General features: G+C 36.9%; 1 protein-coding gene across 1 annotated transcript in view; it reads left to right on the forward strand.

Moving 5' to 3' along the window:
• The window catches only part of ALG13 (ALG13 UDP-N-acetylglucosaminyltransferase subunit), a 61,342-nt gene that overhangs the window by 12,264 nt on the left and 28,439 nt on the right, over positions 1 to 20,639 (forward strand). The window contains 11 exon segments of the mRNA XM_030304936.1: positions 8,743 to 8,895; positions 8,897 to 8,929; positions 8,932 to 9,114; positions 9,676 to 9,759; positions 11,845 to 11,895; positions 12,626 to 12,672; positions 14,113 to 14,185; positions 17,236 to 17,317; positions 17,521 to 17,683; positions 19,260 to 19,335; positions 20,331 to 20,439. Coding sequence (XP_030160796.1) covers positions 8,743 to 8,895; positions 8,897 to 8,929; positions 8,932 to 9,114; positions 9,676 to 9,759; positions 11,845 to 11,895; positions 12,626 to 12,672; positions 14,113 to 14,185; positions 17,236 to 17,317; positions 17,521 to 17,683; positions 19,260 to 19,335; positions 20,331 to 20,439 — 1,054 coding nt within the window.

Genomic DNA, 20,639 nt, shown 5'->3' on the forward strand with positions numbered 1-20,639 from the left:
TGTAAGGAACTTAAAGTCAAAAAACAACCCTTAGTATTTCTGTGCCAGTATAACACATTTTTTAAGCAAAGTATTACTTTCCTTTTTTTTCTAATCCATTATTAGAGTGCTTTAGATGCAAGTGGGGAAGAAACAGAAAAAGCAAGTGGCTCTCGGTAATGTTTCTTCTGTTTCGCATACCTGAACAAGGACCACTGCTCTGGGAAATCAATTCTTTATGGTCTCTTTTCTTAATGTTTGAAGAAGAGGTTGAGTAAGGTCATGTGGCCACATTTTGTTTTGGAACCATTGTGTTCCCTTTCCTCCTAAATTCTGCTTTGCTAATTTTGTTTAAATGTCCACTATGGAAAGAAGTGACAGGTTCTAGTTTCAGGCTGCTGTTAAAAATGCTTACCGTTAATATTTTTCAGTAATGAAAAACCTCAGAGGTTCTGTAGAGTTGAGCTATTTCCCTTAATTGGCCCTGTGTTATCGTGGTACTAAAAATGTGAAATGATTTAGTACTAAGTGTTTTTTTTAATACTTATTGCCTCTCAGCAGCTTCTTTCCCAAGTTACATACATGTGATTGTCATTTTTATTTTTTCCAGTTTTAGATAATTGACAGAACATCGTAGAGGTTTAAGGTGTACAACATAATGATTGAATACATGCATATATTGCAAAATGATTACCACAGTAAGTTTAGCTAAAGCCATCATCACGTATAGTTATAAATTTTGTTGCCTTTAAAAATCTAGGTCAGTTTATTTCATTTGGTGAGGTAAGATTTATTCATTTTTATGTGGGCCAACCACATAATTTGCCAGGATAATAGGTTAATCCCCGTATAGGCTGTTTTTATGGTTAATGTTGATCACAAAGTTGACCATTTAAAGGGAGGGCAAATCTGTTATCCACCATTGAGTCACCTATAGCCAACAGTTTCTTAGACCTGAAAAAGAGCTTAGACATCACGCAGCCCATCTTCATTTTATAGATGAGGAAACTGACTCAGAAAGTGGCATAACCAAGTTCATAATACTCCGTTCATGGAACCATGTTGCCTCTCAGTAACTAAAACAAACTCTGAAGCATCATGACATACATACATTCACAAGCGAACCATGTATGTCACAGATAACGTATTCTTTAAAAATTTTTCAGGCATGTACCTCATTTAACTGGTTGAAACAGGAAAGGAGTGTTACCTTAGAACTGAAACTACTAGTATTTGTATGTTTTACTACAAAGAATTTCCTTATTTGATCAGTGAAGAAACAGTTCTAGCACTTATAAGTCACATTTTCAAGTTAAATTACAATATAAAAAGCAGTAATTATAAAGTTAAAGCACATCAGTTTCTTGACAAGTCAAGTAATGTTAATTATTACAAGTTATTTTGATTTGCTTCAATTTATTTTAATCTGTAACCAGAGTATATAGTACCTAATAGTTTTCAAGGCAATTATTTTTTGTTCCATTATTTTCAGAATTGAAAGAAACTTCATCAGTGTTGGGGAAAGCACCTCTGGGGAGTTATATTTGAACTTTGGCTTGATTTCCAGTAGAATCTAGGTGAAACTGTTCTGTTTCTTCTGTTTTGTTTTGTTTTTTTTTTTTTTTGACCGAAGAATTTCTTAGTGAATTGTTTTGTCAGGTTGCAGCTGACAGCATTCAGTACTTAAGTACTTTGTGCTAAGCACTGAACATTCAGTATCTTTTTAAATTTTTTTAAAATGTTTGTTTATTCTTGAGAGAAAGAGCACAAGTGGGGGAGGGCAGAGAGTGAGAAAGACACAGAATCTGAAGTAGGCTTCAGGCTCTGAACTGTCAGCACAGAGCCTGAGGTGGGGCTCAGACTCACAAACCTTGAGATCATGACCTCAGCTGAAGTAGGCGTTTAACTGATTGAGCTACCCAAGCACCCCTGAACATTCAGTATCTTCTGTGGTTATTACAGGAACCTTAGGTTTAGATCACAAATTTGTACAGCAACATTTTTCAATCTCTGCAACAATTTAATAGCAGTAGTTATTGTGCATTAAAAACTGTTGGCAACTTGAATGGTAAAGTTCCCTGCCATTCACTTTGGATCTGGCTTTTCCCAAATCTTTGGGAAGATTTTTGGAGAATCTTTGTACTTCTACAAAGTACTTTTCCCTATGGAAAAGGCCAGGTCAAAATTAAGCAGATGATTTTAGCATTCCTTAGAGCCTTTGATACTGCTAATGGGCATTGTGAACCTCAAAGATTGGATTATAGTGTGCAGGGTTTCCAGAAATATTCACCTTGAAATTCTTTAGGAACGCTTATTAATAACTTGTGAAACAACATTGAGAGCACCAAAGTGTGGTCCTGGACCAGCAGCATCGGCTTCACCGGAGAACTTGTTAGAAATGCACATTCTTGGGACCCACCCCAGACCTGCTGAGTCAGAACTCTAGGCATGGGGTAATCTAGTTTATGGAGCCCTTGACTTGAAAACTACTGTTCTAGAGGTTTACAGGATTGGAGTAGTTTGCTGTAGAAGAATACTAAGCCAGGGTGCTGCCTGGGTAGCTCAGTTGGTGGAGTGTCTGACTCTGGATCACATCTAGGTGTTGGTCCTCAGGGTCTGGAGTTCAAGCCCCAAGTTGGGCTCTGCATGGGGTGTGGAGCCTACTTAAAATAGCAAGCCCCCCCCCCCCCAAAAATAGTAAGCCACTTGAGATTTCAAGTGCAATAGATACTTTGAAAGGGCAGTATTAAATAATATCAAGCGGCTGTTATATACAAGATGGAGTCTACTATTGTCCCACAGGTCTTTTTAAAAAACTTCTGTTGTACTGATTTGGGGAATGTAACCTGTACTTAACCACCTCAGAGCCTTTGTTCATTTTTTCTTTTTTTGATATTCGATTCCTCTTTATAGTTGTGTAACAATCAGTGCATAATTCTAGTCCTAGTATTGTTAATGACAGGATGTGAAAACCTGGAGGTTTTAGAATTATTTGAAACGTGCTGCTTCTGCAAAATAAGGGGTCCCTTGTAGCTATAAAATTCTATTTCCCATTTACTTTCCCAGTTTATTATGCTATTGTTTCTTGCTCATTTACCAAATATTTTAAAAGTTTTTTATTTAAGGTAATAAATGTAAGTAGTATAAAAGATTAACTAGTTCCACAAGGTGTATAATAAACAGCAGTTCTGCGGTCCACTTCTCCCCATCTCTGACTCTGCTTTCAGTAGTTGACCATATTGCATGATTTTATGTTTTATAAGTGAATATGTTCAAACTTGTTTTCATTTGTTAAATATCACCTATAGACTTGCTAACGTGGAGGAGGAGGATTTCTCTTCCTCTTTTCTTCCATAGTAGAAAGTCTGTAGATGATACTTAAATTTAAAAAAATTTAGTTTTCTTAGTTCTTGTGAGATCTCTTTGCAGTGTTGACAGGATTACTTAAGTACAGTATTCACATCTGAGTCCTGTAGTCCACCTTCATTGATTACATTCCCTTTTCTATAAAACTAACCTCAGTTTTAGTATTTTCATTTGCTTATTTTTCCGTTTTTTCCATAAAAATATTCCCACACTCTCCAGAGGTTATATATCTTTTATCCATAACTTTCATTATTTATTTCTGAAATGTCTGCTGGAGTTCTTTTTTTCTTGTGTGTGTGTGTGTTCTGGAGTTCTGTGTCCTTTTATGTGAACTGGTTATTCTCTAGTCCTGCTGAATGTGTGTGTCCTCCTGGGATTTCCCTTTCACCCTTATCTTAGAAATCATTTTGCTTCTCTCTTGCAATGAATCTTCTGTTTCTAGGACTCTGCCCCCATCCCCCATTTTGTGGTTTAACTTCTTTATTTTGGTTTCAAATATGCTCCATAACTTTGTAGAAAGGAGGTAAATTGTTTTAATCTTTCATGTTTGAAAATGCTTCTACTCTCCCATCTGATTGATAGCTTGGTATAGAGTTCAAGGTTGGAAATAATTTTCCCTCACATACTGAACCTCATTGTTTTCTAGCTTATAGTTATTCTATTGAGAAGTTTATTGCTACTCCTATGTGTGATCATTTGTATGTGACCTGTTTTTCCTCTTTATCCCCTGACTTCAGAAATGTCCTGTGCATTGCTGATCATCTTTTTTGCTTTTATTGTTCAAGCTACTTCATGGACTCTTTCATTCTAAATACAGGTACTCCTATCCTGCAGTGCTACAATTCTCCTTTCATCATTATCATCATCACCATCATTTCTTCCCCTTATACTTTTTATCTTTTGGGGGGGCCTCCTTTTGGTTAGATGTTGGCCATCCTATAGTGACCCTCTAATTTTCTTGGTTTTTGTCTTCATTCTCGTCCATTCTGTGAGCTCCTCAACTTAATTCTGTTTTTCTGCTTTTTATTTTTCAGTTGAAATACAGCAAAATTAGCATTTTTCTTGTATAGTTGTATAAATTTTGACAAATGTGCAATTGTGTAACCACTACCACACTCAAGTTCCAGAATACTAGGGTGCTTGGGTGGCTCAGTTGGTTAAGTGTCTTCACGTTGGCTCAGGTCATGATCCCACGGTTTGTTGAGTTTGAGCCCTGCCTTGGCCTGTCTACTGTCAGCACAGAGCCTATTTCAGATCCTCTGTCCCCCTCTCTCTCTGCCCCTTCCCTGCTCTAGCTCGCTCTCTCTCTCTCTCTCTCTCTCTGAAAAATGAGTAAACATTAAAAAATTTTAAAAAGGTATAGAATACTTACATCATCCCCATTTATCCCTTTCTGCCATCCCTTTGTAGTCAGCCTTTTCCTATAGCCGTAACTATTGCCAGCAACTGATCTGGTTTCCCTTTCAGTAGTTTGGTCTTTTCCATTATGTCATAAATGCATTCTTTTAGTATGTATGCATTTAATACTGAGAAGTATTCTGTTGTATGGATGTGCTAGTTTGCCCATTTACCAATTGAAGGATATTTGGATTGTTTCCAGTTTGGGGGGAATCATGATTATGAATAAAGCTGCTATAAACGTTTATATACAGGTTTTTTGTGAGCTGAAGTTTTCATTTCTCTTGGGTAGATAACTAGAAGTGGAATTGTTGGGTCGTGTAGCAACTCTGTTTAACCTTCTAGAAACTGCTAAACCATTTTTTAGAGTGGTTGTACTATTTTATATCACACCAGCAACATATGAGAGTGCCAGTCGCTCTGCATCCTTGTCAACACTTGGTATTGTCAGTTTTTAAAAAATTTTAGTCATTTTAAGATGTATGTGATGGTATCTCATTTAAAGATCTACAAATGGCCAAGAGGCACATGAAAGATTTTCAGCATTGTTAGCCATCAGGGAAATGGAAAACAGAACCACAATGAGGTACCACTGACACCCACTAGGATGGCTATAGTAAAGAGATGGACTGTAATTATGGATAGGTTGTGGAAAAATGGGAGCCCTCATACACCATGAGAACGTAAAATGGTGCAGTTGCTGTGGAGGACAGCCTGACAGTTGTTCAAACGGTAAACATTGATCCAGCAAGCAACTCCATTCCTAGGTGTTACCCAAGAGGATAGAAACATGTGCAAACAAAAACTTGCACATGAATGTTTGACAGCATTAGTCATAAAAAGCTAGAGTGGGAACAACCCACATTAGTTCTAATGGATGAATGGATAAATAAAATACAGTATAGTTTAACTATAGGATTGAAATACTGATACATGCTACAACATGGGTGAACCTTTTATTTATTTTTTTTTGGTGCATAAAAGGTTTTATTAAAGCATGGGGACAGGATCCATGGGCAGAAAGAGCTGCCCATGGGTGAACCTTTAAAACCTAAGTGAAAGAAGCCAGTTACACAGGACCATATATTGTATGATCCCATTTACGTAAAATGTCTAGAATAGGTAAATATAGAGAGACAGAAAGTGGATTGGTGGTTACCTGGAGTTTGTGGGCATAGGGGGTTAGCGGTTGGTACGGGATGTGGTTACGTTTGGGTGTAATGAGAATGTTCTAAAATGGTGCCGATGGATGCACAACTCTCAATGTACTAAAAATTATTGAAATTATACTTTGAATTACAGGGTATGTAAACTAAAAAGCTGTTAAAATGATCAGTTTTAAGTGTACAATTCACTAATTTTTAGTGAATATACAGGAATGTGCAGAAACAGATTTGGAACATTTTATCACATCAAAAAAGATCCTTTGTGCTTGTTTGCAGTCAATACCTATTCATATCCCAACCACAGGCAGCCCTGATCTGCTTTCTGTAGATGTGCTTGTTTGGTATATTTCATATAAGTATAATCCTATCTCTTTTCGAACCAACCCCCTTTTGCATCTAGCTTCTTTCACTTAGATTTCAGTTTCTCCACATCCTTGCTGATACTTGGTCTGTGTATTTATTATAGCCATTCTCGTAGGTGTGAATTGATACCTCTTAATGGTTTTAATTTGTGTTTTCCTAATGACGAATGATGTTGAGCATCTTTTTAGCTTAGTAGCCATTCCTATATCTTTGGTAAAATGTGTAGTCAAATTACTTGGGCGTTTTTTTAAAAAATTTTTTCAACATATATTTTGAGAGAGCGTGGACAGGGACAGAGAGAGGGAGACACAGAATCCAAAGCATGCTACAGGCTCTGAGCTGTCAGCACAAGGCCTGACATGGGGTTTGAACCCACAGACATCAAGATCATGGCCTGAGCCCAAGTTGGACCCTTAACTGACTGAGCCACTCAGGCACCCCAAATCATTTGGGCATTTTTTAGTTGTATCATCGTTTTCCTATTGTTGACTTGAGATCATTTTTTTTATATTTTTGATACAAAGCTTTTTAGTCAGACATGTGATATATACTGATAAAATTTTCTTCCAGTCTATGGCTTGCCATTTTCATTTTCCTAACAGTGTCCTTTGTAGAGCACAAGTTTTTAATATTGATAAAGTCCAATTAATTTTTATTATATCTAAGAATTCATTGCCTAACTCAAGGTCTTGAAGATTTTCCCTTATGCTTTCTTCTGAAAGTTTTGAAATTTTGTTCTACATTTAGGCCTTTGGTCCATTTTAATTATAATTAAGTTATAGAAGATTAATTGTATAAAGATGAAGTATAAAGACCATTTTTTTCTATTTTATATATGGATGGGATTGTGCAGCACCATTTGAAAATAGTGTCTTTTTCTCTGTTGAACTGCTCTTGTACCTTTGTCAAAAATCCGTTAACCATATTTGTGTGGGTCTTTTCTGTGTGCCCTCTCTGTATGTTCCTCTCTTTTTTTCTTTTTTATTTCTGTATCCACCTTTTTCTTCTGTTTTCTTCCTCTGTTTCGTTTTGTTTCCTTGTCTCTAATTTTTATTTTATTTCCTGCTCTTCTATTGCTTTTCTGGTTCTCTTTTTCTTCTCCCAGTTTTCCCTTTGATTTCCTTCCTCAAAATGACGTATGTGGATTTGTACTAATTGAAGTTTTATGTATTTATTTTTAGTGTAAATAGCGATAAATGTGAAGAATTTGTATTCTTTTCTACAGGTAAAAACTTCCCAAAATGAGTTAACTTTTTCATTTATAACTCTTAATTTTTCTCAATGAATTTGTGGCCTTAGAAAAAGATGGTGATCCCTCTGTCCAAACCATGTTTCATGGTTTTTCAAAAGGCTTAATTTCCCTAGTGTTATTGTTTCTTTAAAAAAGAAATTAAGGTAATTCAAATTGATATGCTAAAAGAAGTCAGGATTTTACTTGTTTTTTAACCATGCTTTTATTTCATTCTTAAATTAGAAGATTGATTATTGATGCTTTTCCTATAGGCACGGTGGTCATGATTACTCCTGGATCCACAGATATAAGAAAAACAATTTTCAAAGCAGCTTAATTAAGGAATTTGATTTTGGCATTTAATAAAAAGGAGACACTTGACAGTGGAATCAAGTAATGCCAGTGATCAGTTCTGTTTTTGAACCTCACAAATACGGTCCTGTTTACATTGGTTTTCTTAGACTCTAGAGTAGTTTTCCTAGAAAAGTGCTCTAATACACTGAAATGTTGTTGGTAAGACATTCCTTTCATGCTGTTTAATTTAAACTTCCATTGTTTTCATTTTTTAAGAAACAATTTTTGCATCGTCTCTTTTTGTTAATGCTCTACAATAATTTGAGGACATTAGTCAAGAATTGTATCAGTGTTTCCTAGCATAGCTAATGGATTTAGTTTCTGTGATCCTAGCAGAGGGTTATTATTATATAGGAGAACCAAATGAGAAAATTACTTAACTCCCATACCGGAAGTATCCAGAAATCTGCTTTGGCATTTTACTTGCTTGAACTGTGATTTCTGCCCCTATAGATCAAGGGAGACCCTTGCCCCCCCCCCCCACCAGCCTATGTAGTCTTTAAAGGTGTTCTTAATACAGAAGCTTACTAGTTATTTAGGTTTAGAATATTTTTCTCTCATCTCCATGAAATTATGAGAGGAGCAGGGAACTTGGGCGAGAGACCTTAAAGCGATATAATGTGGGCCAGGCTGCATCGTACACACCTGAGCCTTGTTGCAGTCCCTTTGCAGCCTCGTGCCGCAGTTGCCCTGAGTTAAGCTGCAGACTTGACTTCCTTTTGGTCCCAAAGCTCAGCTGCTTGTGCATACTTCTCTCAACCTTGGGCTCGTTGCGTAAATCCCATCCTTCCCCAACAAGGTAGCTCCGCAGGTGCCTTCTCCCATGTCTTCTCAAGTCCAGTTCTCTATTCCTAGGAGCATCGGCTCTTCCTCTTCTTTTCACAGGGTCCCGACTTGTACCGGGCGAGCCAGCCCTTTGCTTCTCCTGCTCCTGAGAAGTGCCAGGATTCTACAGCGCTGACAACTGCCTTCTCATCCCTAGACTCTGGGCTGCTTTCCGGATACCTGCATAAGCAAGCCCTTGTCACTGCTACCCCTTCCTACCTGCACCTTGCTTTTTCCTTCTTGCCGCATTTGTGTTCCTTTCTCCCCATCCTCACCCCCACCCCTGGCAAAATGCATAAAGGATGGAAAAAGTACTGCGGCCAGAAGTCTCTGAATGAGACATCAATGGATGAATATTTAGGCAGCTTAGGGCTGTTTCGAAAGCTGACTGCCAAGGATGCCTCTTGCCTCTTTCGGGCTATTTCGGAGCAGGTAAAAGGAAAATATGTATTTTCCCTATACTGAGTTTTCAGAGTTTGAAACATGGCACGGTACTGTAGCTAGAAGACCTGTAGCCCACCAAAAAAAAAAAAAAAATCCCCTTTCTCTTCCTAGTAAAAACTTCCGGGTCTACCTGGCACTTACTAGCTTGGTGTAGGCCTTTGCTGATCAGTCCAAATATATTGCTGTGCCTTTGCTGTCTTTTCTGTTTTCTAAATGCCAGTTTGGAATGTAAGAGAAATAAGGATGGGATTACAGAAACTTTGAAATGAATCTTGATCCTTTATAAGCAGCCCTACTTTCTCTAAATTTTATGCCTAAGGAAACCTCATAGGCTGTGCCCATGAGTAGAAAAGGGGTGGGGGTGGTAAGACCAAACCATCTCTCCCCAATCTCATTAAGGGTGGCAAAAACATTTTAGTAAGGTCAGGACCTAATTTTCCCATGTCCTACATATGTTTTGAATAAGGTGGACTTAAGTGTCCAGTTCATCATTTTAATTTGATAGCTATTTCAAATGACTTGAGAGTGAGCTGGTCTTTCTCTTTTTAGTTGTTTTGCAGCCAGGTCCATCATTTGGAAATCAGGAAGGCTTGTGTCTCCTATATGAGAGAAAATCAACAAACTTTTGAGTCTGTAAGTAGAACACATAAGCAAGGTAGAGATGTCGGTAGAGTGTGTAGTAAATGGGAAATGAATTTTGAGCTGTGTACATGATGAAAATTATGTCATGCAATTTCCTCTCAATAGCAAATACTTAATTTTCAGCTGCCTTCCCTTTAGCATACCTCTAGACCTCCAGAATTAGACTATTTTGTACTCTAATTGAGAATTAAGACAGTTCGTCTGCATCCTTCCCACTACTTTCTGCTCCCCATAGACCTCCCCAAACCTCCCAAACCCTAAAACGTTACATTTTGACTAGTGTCCTGTATACTACATCCATACCACTGTTCCTCGAACAAGTAATCATAGTTCACAAAGAGTTTGGCTATGTTGATATTTTAATGTATACTTTCAAATATGTACAAATGGGAAAACCCCTCTGTTCTCTTAATTCTGTGCACAATGCTCTTGAGCCAATATGAATAGTCTTACAAAACCTAATTGTAAGGAAACAAATTAGTTCTAAACATTTACCTTTTCATGTGACAAACTGGTAATAGGTACTCTGCCGCTAACAATTGGCTTTAAAACAACTTTTAGAAGACATTTTGCATACTTTGAAGTATTTGAATTCTTATTAATGGAATGAGGTTTTATCAAGGTCTGGTTTGAAGTGTGCCCTCTTGTGAGGCTTTAAAAAAATTTTTTTCAGCCCTTCCAGTACTGTTTGTTTTCTTCTCACTGTATATTATGGGCATTAGCCTGCTGTTCGAGGTTTACTCTTAATTTTCTCAACAGGTTTCAGTGAATCTTAAAACTGTCAAGCCTTCTTGACTTTAAAGCTTATTACCTAGGTTAAAGTTAATTACAGTCTTTACAACACCTGGGGAAAAGATTATTCATGAATTACTTCAAATGCAAGACCATGGTGTAAAACAGTGCATCTCAAGTATTTTTGTGCATACAGATCACCTGGGGATCTTGTTAAAGTGCAGATTCTGATTCAGTAGGTCTGAGCTGGGGCCCAAGATTTCTGCATTGTTAACAAAACTCCCAAGTGATGCGTGCTCTTGTTCCTGATACAGTAATAGTAACCATGTTTTGAGTAACAAAGACTTGTGTAAAATTTTAAAACTTACATGGATAAATCTCAGAATAATCATGCCAAGAGAAAGAAGCCAGACCCTCCCCCAAAGTGCATACAGAATATGATTTTCTTTATATAAAACTTAAGAAAATGCAAACCAGTCTGTAGTGATAGAAAGCATATCAGTGGTTGGAGGTTGGTGTGAGTTACAGAGGGACACAAGGAAACTTGTGGGGGTGATGGATATATTCACTATCAGAATCGTCATGTCATGATGGTTTCGTGGGTGCATACATGTGTCAAAATGTATTTGTGCCATTTAAATATGTGCAGTTTGTTGTCTGTCAGTTATACCGCAAGCTGTTTAAAAAGGGATTGAGCAAAATTGAAACTTGATCTTCAAGTCCAGTGATAATATATACATGAAACTAGACATATATTCTATTCCCCGAGTTGACTTTTACTTTTATTGAGGTGTATTTTACACACAAATAACATTTACCATTTTAAGTTTGGCATTTTCAGTTTGGGCAATAATACATAGTCCTGCAACTGCCATTGCAGTCAAGATATGGAACATTTCTATTACCCCAAGAAGTTCCCTTGTGCCCTAGGCTTTTCTGAATCTAATGAAATTCCCTTTAAGTTCCTCAGTTTAACTTTGTAAATGCATGTCTCCTGTCAAAATTTAAAGTCCTTGTGATTATTGGGTTTGCATGATTTATGAAAATTGTCAAGTTACTTAAATTGGCATTTCAAAAGAAACTCAAAAGCATTACCATTTGATGAAATGCACTGGTATGTGGATAAGCCAGGACCAATTCCTAGGACAGTTTTAAAGTCCAGCTTTTCTCCACTCATAACTTTTGTGTATGTGCAAATCTTCTTGAGGTGCTGTGCAAAATAGTCCTTGAATACCATAATTGTTGAGCTGAACAAACACCCATTGGAGGGTAATATTGCAGAATATAATCAGATTTTAGTAATGCTATGTATTTGGTTAAGTCAAGTTTGTTTTATTTTTGAAGTATGTGGAGGGATCTTTTGAGAAATACCTGGAACGGTTGGGAGATCCCAAGGTAAGATCAAATACGGGGGTTTAATCTTTTCAGAGTATTTGGAATAGTAAACCGAAGTATTCATTCAGCTGTGTCGCCTTAGCTTTAGTTAGACGCAACCTATTTTCTTAAGTAGCCAGCTGTGTTGAATCAAATAGTTCTTGCAAAAGTTTCGAAGCTGGCAATTGACCTATTTTGTGTTGAATGTTGAGAATTCTATGTCAACAATTTTATCATCCATAGACTGCAAACAGGACAAGCCTAAGTCCTTTCACTTTAATGGGGGAGGAGGGATGGCAATGAATGTTACAAGAGGTCATTTGTTACATTTTTTATTCAACAGTTCCCCTGATTTGTAGTTATCCTTTATGTGGGAGCAAGCTTCATAAACACATATTTAATTAAAAATAATTTACGTGATTAATTCCATAGTTCTGGACTTAGCATTTACTAAATACCTTGCTAACTTCATAATCTTAACACTAATTCCATTTTTATTGTGCCTTTTAAATCTCTCCTATTAACTGTCCTTGTTACTTCATAGTTAACTGAGAAGGTCTTTAGGACTATTAGTTTCAGAATAAGTTTATGTAAATGAGTAACACAATATCTTAAAACAAGTTATAGTGTGTTCTACAAATTCTTCATTTAAAACGTCTCTAAGCATCCAAAATAACTTGTTGAACTTGCAAAACTTTTACCCGATAGCTACAGAATGTTTTTTAAAAGTTTATGTACTATTTATGTTTAGGAAAGTGCTGGCCAGCTGGAAATAAGAGCTCTTTCTCTAATTTATAAGTAAGTTAAATCTTTTTTTAAAGACTGAGTGCATATGTGTCATTGTGTGTAAAGTTTCTATTAAAGGCTCTTTGGGATTTGGGAATGATCTGTAGAATGAAGATGTCTAAGTAAAGTTAATTTGTGTTAACTTTTGGGTGGAGAGCCTCTAGAGTTTGTGTCCATTTGAATGAAATAAAGGACTTTAAGGAATGCTGGTATTCCTGTAGAAAATCAGAATGTCTATCTTAGAATTCTTGTCTGTTTAACTTTGTGCCCCTTCAATGCATCTTTAGTGGGGCAATATAGCTTCCAAGAGGGTAGAAATTGGTTCTTGAAGACAAAAAGATGTTAGATACTATAGTGGTTTGTAGTCCTTCAGAGGGTTACGGTACATAAGCAGATATATGGTATATCTCTGGTATTAAAATTTCATAGGAAAATTAAAAATAAAAAGGCTCTTTAGGCACATGATAATGAACATTTTGAGAAACACTGCTCTATCACTTTGGTCCCCAAAATAGCAAAAGTGGCATTTCTGGAAGCTGTGGGGTTGCACAGAACTATTGAAAAATACTTCTCTAATGTAGGATAGAGGCTAGTGGAAATCTTGTTCATTTGAGGAAGTTGATCTGTACATAAGATTTCCTTCACAGTTTTTAGGATGGTGAGATGGCATATACCTTGGTATAGTCTGAATCTTCTGGTTATGGGTACTCATTCAAGTTAGTGTTTTGCAGTCTGCTCATTTCTCACTAAATCCACCAAGAAATTGTATAGAAGAGGCATTGGGCAGGTGACTAATCAGTTGTTGCTTTTAAGTCAAGGGCCAGCTTTTAAATTGGCTTTCTTTCTTTTTATGTATAGCCCTCGAGCTAAGAATGCTTTCTTCAAAGTTTATAAATGGTTAAATGAAAAGTAGAGTACTGTTACATGGCATGTGAAAATTCTATGAAGTTCAGATTTCAGTGTCTGTAAATTAAGTTTTATTGGAACACAGTCATTTGTGCTTGTTTATCAGGGTCTGACTGCTTTCATGCTACAAAGTCAAAGTTGAGCAAACCATACGGCCTGCAAAAGCTGAAATGCTTATCATCTGGTCTTTTACCAAGTAAAATTTGCCAGCCTATGCTTTAAATAAGTGCGGAGCCCCCAAAACTCAGAAACACACATACAGTTGGGAACCTATCTTCTTTACTTCTCCTTTTCCCAAATTAAGATATGTTTAAGAAATCCATGGGACTTTAGGGAAGTTGGCTATCTACTTTGAATTAACATTATTTAGCCTCTTTAAACATTCAGATTATTTTATTTTATTTTATTTATTTATTTTTTTCATTCAGATTATTTTATATGAATAAGGTGGGCAGTGTGAAAGCCCAGATACTTGTTCTTATAAACTATCTTCTTGGATATACTAAATTATCTCTTTTCAACCACCTTTGTTTTCTACCCGTGTAGTCGAGATTTCATTCTTTATCGCTGTCCCGGAAAGCCTCCAACTTGTGTCACAGATAATGGCTATGAAGACAAGGTAAGAAGATGAGTGAATGTTTACTAAAATAAAAGAAATTGAATGATGCTGCTGGCTTAACAAGATAATAAGAAATCATTCTTTGTTACCTAATTAATGGGAGGGGGGGAAGCATAGTCTAAATGCCAAGCTTCTCCGCCACCAGCCTTTACCTCTCCATTTAGTCATCCTGAGTGTTGTTAGCCACCCTCCTGAACAGACCTTACCTTACCAGTCCTGTAATAGGTTAAAAAAAAAAAAAACACCCAAAAAAACCAAACCTCAATTGGCTCCTTGTTGGCTAGGAGATAAGGTTCAAACCTGGAAGCTAGGCATTTAGTCCCCTTTTCATCTTCACTGTCTTACAACCTTAGTATATTTTGATTCCAGATACTCCGACTTACACTTTTTTTCTTTTCCTTTGTATCTCCGATGTTAACTCCTTTGAAACTCCCAACTCCCCTGGAGTTCTTTCCTCCCTTTGTGTTCCCTCCTCTAGCATCACCCAAGTAATTCTAATCACATTGTATTTGTTTTCATGCTTATTTCTCTCCTAAATCTTCAGTTTCTTGAGAGCAGGCCAGTGTGCTACTACTGCCCAGTAAGATGCTTGGAAAATAGTAGGAAGCGGTTTTGTTGGTTGAGAACTCTTAGCCGTTAAACAGATTGTTTTTCAGTATACAGTGTTTCTTCCAAAAAATCTGGGTTTTTTTTTGTTTTTGTTTATCTATTTGAGAGAGTGAGGGGGGATGAAGGGGCAGAGAGAGAATCTTATGCCAGCTCTGCCCTCAGGGTGGAGCCCCACAGGGCACTGGATCCCACAAAGCTGAGATCATGACCTGAGCTGAACCCAAGAGTTAGATGCTTAACTGAGCCACCCAAAAAGTTTTTAAGGAAAAAACCTTTTATCCCAATTATTTGATTAGTTAGTATAGACTATACAGTAATTGACTTTTTAAGGCTTGTGTCACACCATGGAATATATTTCAGGCAACATTTTTTTAAAACTTCTTAATGTTTGCTTATTTGAGAGAGAGACAAAGAGACTGTGCCAACAGGGCAAGGGCAGTGAGAGAGGGAGACACAGAATCCGAAGTAGGCTCCAGGTTCCGAGCTTTTTGCACAGAGTCCAATGTGGGGCTTGAACTCAGGAACCAGGAGATCATGATCTGAGCCAGTCGGATGCTTCACGGAGCCGCCCAGGCACCATTTATATAATGTTTTTAATGTAGATGGGCTCATGCTAAACATATTATTACTTGTTTTCACCTGTCCTCATCAGTAATCTAGATCTACCTCATTTTTTTTTTTTTACTAGTTTAATGCCATTATATCATACTTGTCTACCCACAAGTATGTATCAGAACTATTATTTTATGTTGGGATACCAATACCACCAGGGACACCTCTTCCAATCAAAATGGAACTTCTTGCCACACGAATAAAGAAACTATACTGTTACCTCTGGAGTTTTTTCTTGCTTATTTATTTAGTTCTGGTTAGCCGGATTCCTTTAACTACTCCTTAACAACTGCCTCCAGTTATTGACCTTTGTTAGTTGGAGTTCCAAGTTCTTCTAGTCCAAATTACACAGGGCTTCTCTGCTCAAAATCTGTTCACTTTCTTTTGGATTAGTAAACTCTTAAATGGAAATAACCCCTCAGAGTGCTCAGAGTGGTGTGAAACTTCATAACTTAAACTTTACCGTGAGTTACTTTAGCTTGACACTTGCCCTCAATACTTTGCCCTCAATACTCTGAAATGGTTTATACTGGTGGAGTTGGAATTGTGATTTCAAAAAAAGGCTAGGGAAGAATAATAGACCTGAAGTAGAGAACTTTATTATTGGAAGAAGTTAGCCCAGATTAGGCAGGAAGGCAGCAAATAGGGGACTTGGAATTTTCTGCCAAAGAAACTCAGTGGCAACATCCTCCCATAGAACACAAGAGAATCCTCTTTGGTCCCTCAGGTTGCTAATATGAGACGTGGCTTCAGAATCAGATAGACTTGAGGTGCCCGGGTGGCTCTAGTCATTTGAGTGTCCAACTCTTGATTTTGGCTCAGGTCATGATCCCAGGGTTGTGGGATCAAGCCCCATGTCAGGCTCCGTGCTGAGCCTGGAGCCTGCTTAGGATTCATTCTCTCTCTCCTCCTGTTCCCCCTCCCCCCCCCCCCCCCCCCCCCCCCCGCTCACACTCTTTGTCTCTCAAATAAAAGAAATAAAATAGACTTATGGTTAGATATATCCCTTACTCAAGACAGATTTTTGAACCAAAATTTAAAAAGGTTTTGGAGCTGTTAATTCAGACAGTTTTCATCATACAGAGCCTGCAAGCATTTTTACTAAAATATTTTGGTTAGTAAGCATGGCTTTGAATTGTTTGGGAAAACTAGAGACTAAAGATCAGCTAAGAAATTAACTCCTTTTGTAGCTATCTCAGTCAGTGCCTTAATTCATTAAGAAAGTCTCTTTAGCAGTATTGTTCCTATATAATGTATTCATATATTACTACTCGGTAGAATGGATAACCTTTTGAGTAAATTAAGTCTCCCCCTGCCCTCATGATCTGAGTTTGGAATATTTGGATATTTGACATAATTTCTGCAGTCCTTTTTCAAAGTTAAGCTGGGTCTCTTGACTTCTGTTAGGATTTCTACTAGATTTACTCAATTTGTAAAAGTTCCATATTTTTGCAAATTCACAAATCAGCTTGTTGGCTACATTAATGGGAATGTGATTTAGATTCAGTGTAGCCTTATTAGTGATTTTAATCTTGGCATTTAAAAGTCACTTTTGAGAACATCTCTTTTGAAAGTTATAGCTAGCATTTATCTTTATTCAAATTTCAAAAATCACTTTTCCTCAGCTTTATTGAGATATAATTGGCGTGTTAAGTGAAATGAGTCAGAGACAAGTATTGTGTGATATTACTTAATATGTGGGATCTAAAAAAAATCACATTTTAAAAAACAAATTCATTCTCAATTTCTGGTTAGCAATTTAATTTCAAGTAGTTCATGGTTGTAAGATATGTAACATTCACTTAATTGTTCTGTGTGTTTTTCTTCAGATTCTACTGTGCTATTCAAGTAATGGCCATTATGATTCAGTGTACTCAAAACAATTTCAGTCAAGTGCAGCTGTTTGCCAGGGTATGTGAAAGCTTTACAAATGGTTAGGTGTGTTTCAGATGATTTTGTTTTCCCATCTTTAAATTGAGGGACCCACCGTAAGTAACTCTTCTAAGCTGTTTTGTTGGCACCTATTGAAATTGTATACTGGCTTATGGCTGTTTTCACATTGTCGTAAAGAGATCTTACTTTGACAGTTGGAGTTTTGGCTTTTTTTCCTTTAGCTGTACTGTATGAAATTCTCTATAAAGATGTGTTTTTTGTGGATGAAGAAGAGTTGAAGACTGCAGTTGAATTGTTTCGAAGTGGTTCCAAAAAGAACAGAAACCATGCTCTGACTGGCAGCGAGGATGTCCATGTTGACTACAAGAGTTCAGCTTGTAATAGGTAATAAAGGGAAAGGGCGTGTCAACCTCAAGATCAACATCATCATTTGAAAGTGGAAGGGGCTTGACATACCCACACATATGTATGTGGAGATCCATTTTCTATTGGGGGAAGAGAAATTTTACCAAAAAGATATGTTGTATTTTGAGATGTTCAGGCTTCGGAGGTTTGATCCAAGTCAGAATCCTTTTTTTTTTTTTTTAATTGCTAGAAGTGACTTTAGAACTATGTAACCCCGTGGTTCTCAAATGGTGCTTGTTAGGAAGGCAGATTCTTGGGCCTAGTTTCACAAAATTTGAGGTGAGAGTGGGGCCAGGAATCTTCTTTTTTTTAGCAAGTATATTCCAAATATTCTGATGTAGGTAAGCTGTGGACCATATTATGAGAAAAAGCTGATTGTAAACCAGCACTATCATTTTGTTAGTTGGTAACTGAGATTCACAGTGGTTACTTGAAGTAGCACACATCCAGCTAGTAGAAAAGAATTTCTCAGACTAAGGGGAGTTTTAAGAGCCTTTGAGTGTCTGCCTTTGGTACTTGCTGGAAATATAGATTGTGGCCTCTGAGGAAACAGCTGGTGTGTCAGAGATAATAAAGTAGGTGTTGTCTTCTATTTCTTCTTGATTCCTACTTATGTGAAGGAAATTCATATAGGCTTGGTGCCAGTCAGGTGTCAACCTTGTCTTTTTGTCTTGATTGCAATTTTTTTTTTTGTAGAAGAGAGGTTTTTAAACTTACTTGGGAATGCAGGGAGTGGCACTCATGCATCAGGGTAAAAGTTGCTTCATTCTTCACTGATGATTTGTCCTAAGGATGTCCGGCTTTGGGCAATTATAGTAGTAAAAAAAAGCAAAATGTACTAGTTACCTATTGCTTCATGACAGTATTACTACAGATTTTGCAATTTAACACACTTATCTCACAGTTTATGTGGACTAGGAATCTGGGCACAGCTTAGCTGGGTCTTCTGCTTCGGGTCTCACAAGACTGCAATGAGGTTGTTGGCCAGGATTGAGTTCTTCCCTGGAGTTTTGACCGACAAAGGATCCACTTTGACACTCACATGGTTCTTGGCAGCATTTAGTTCTTGAAGCTGTAGGACTGAGAAATGTGTTTTGTTGTTGTTGCTGTTGTTGTTTTGCTGGCTGTCAGCCTAAGGGAACCCTCACCTATTTGTCACATGTGGTTGGTGAACATGACTGCTTGCTTCCTTATAGTCAGCAAGGGACCAGCAATACAGGCACTACATTCTTATGCAAAATAATAATATACATCTTATCTATTAAGAAGCAAACTTGAGGTAAGGAATCCTACATGGATGTGAACACCAGGACGCAAAGATCATAGGGACCATCTTAAGAGATGGAGGTATGAAATATAGGAGATAGTCTGCTTAAGTATATTGTAGTACATCCTAATAAAAAGGAAGCATGAATGTAAATGTTGGGGTGAAAAACCATTTGCCTCATTTTTAGACCTTGAGCTAGTTTACCACTAGGTGGTGGTATAGTCATTAGACTTAAAACTCAGCCACTGCCTTTATATAAAGCTCTTTGTTCTAAATCTTTTCAATTAGGAGTGAAGAGTTGGGTGCCTGCTGCAATGTTGAAAATACACCAGAGGGGTGCAATCAAGGAACAGAAGAAGCAAAGGTTTGAAATTTTCTAGGCAAAGAATTCTCATAATCTTGGCTTGTAGCATCATAACTTAAAAGGCCTTAAGTTAAGGTCAAGCAGTCCAATCTAGTTATATGCGGTGGGGGAGGAGTTTGTGTTTTCCTTTGTGGAAATTTTAATCTTAAAATGTAAAATGGGTGCTTAATGTTGTCTGAGTATTTATTCTTAATGGAATTGTATAGATTGTTTTCAAAGCAATCTCTGAACACTTTAGAATTTTCAGAAGCTGTTGTTTTCAAATTAAATATTACAAATCCAGTAATAGATACTTTGTGATGAATCTTATGGATGCTAAGGTTTTTCTCTGTCATTAAAGTATGTGATGCTTGCCCTATTCTGTTCAAAGGAAATAGGTAATAATCCTGTTTGAAGAAACAGGAGAAATTTTTACTGTGTTTATAGTCCTAAAATCAAGCAGACCTTTAGTTTGAGGCTAGCTCAATAGGGCAAATACTATTAAAATAATGTTTATTTATGCCCCAAGTTCTGGGAATTTGGGAACAGTAACTATTGGATATGGTGAAATTCTAGGAAAGCAGAAGAAAAAGGAAATTCCTTTGAAAGTTGCAACAGATTTTGACCAAAATGAAATAGAATTTTCAGGTGATTTTAGGGTACAAGAACACTTACACCTCTCTGTGTATATCAATATGAGATTTATTGAATAGCCTGACTGAATCTTTAATCTTTGTGTTGCATTGATTTATGTGAGATGTATCCTCAATTGTTGGCTGCTTTCAATATTTCCCTTCTGCCATCTAAAACCTTTTAGATTATTTGCATATTGCTTCTTTAATCTCCTGATTTTTAAAATACGCAACAAAACTTAACTGTGACATTTAATTCTTTTTTTAATAAAGAAGGAAAGGGAGGCATATGTACATAGTTAAAAAAAAACAACTTTCTTTCTTCATAGAAGGAACTTTGAAGCTAAGGATGATGATTTTGTAGCATGATTATTTTTGTTTTAGTCTCCAGAGAGTCCATCAAAGATGCTCTTCCCGTATAAGGTGCTTAAAGCCCTGGATCCAGAAATCTATCGTAATGTAGAATTTGATGTTTGGTTGGACAGCAGAAAAGGTAATGAAATATTGACAGCATGCTTTTGAATCCTGACCTCCAGGGGAAAAAATTTGCAAATTATTTCTAATGAGATGTTTTTAATGTACTGTTATAAAGGACAGCCTCCTACTTTTTAGCTTACTTAATACATGATTTTGAATTGAGAAGAGGAAACATAGAAGTGGGGAAGGATCTTTTAGAATACGATGTTTATCTGG

Source organism: Lynx canadensis, chromosome X (genome assembly GCF_007474595.2).
Source record: "Lynx canadensis isolate LIC74 chromosome X, mLynCan4.pri.v2, whole genome shotgun sequence".
In the NCBI taxonomy this organism is placed as follows: Eukaryota; Metazoa; Chordata; class Mammalia; order Carnivora; family Felidae; genus Lynx; species Lynx canadensis.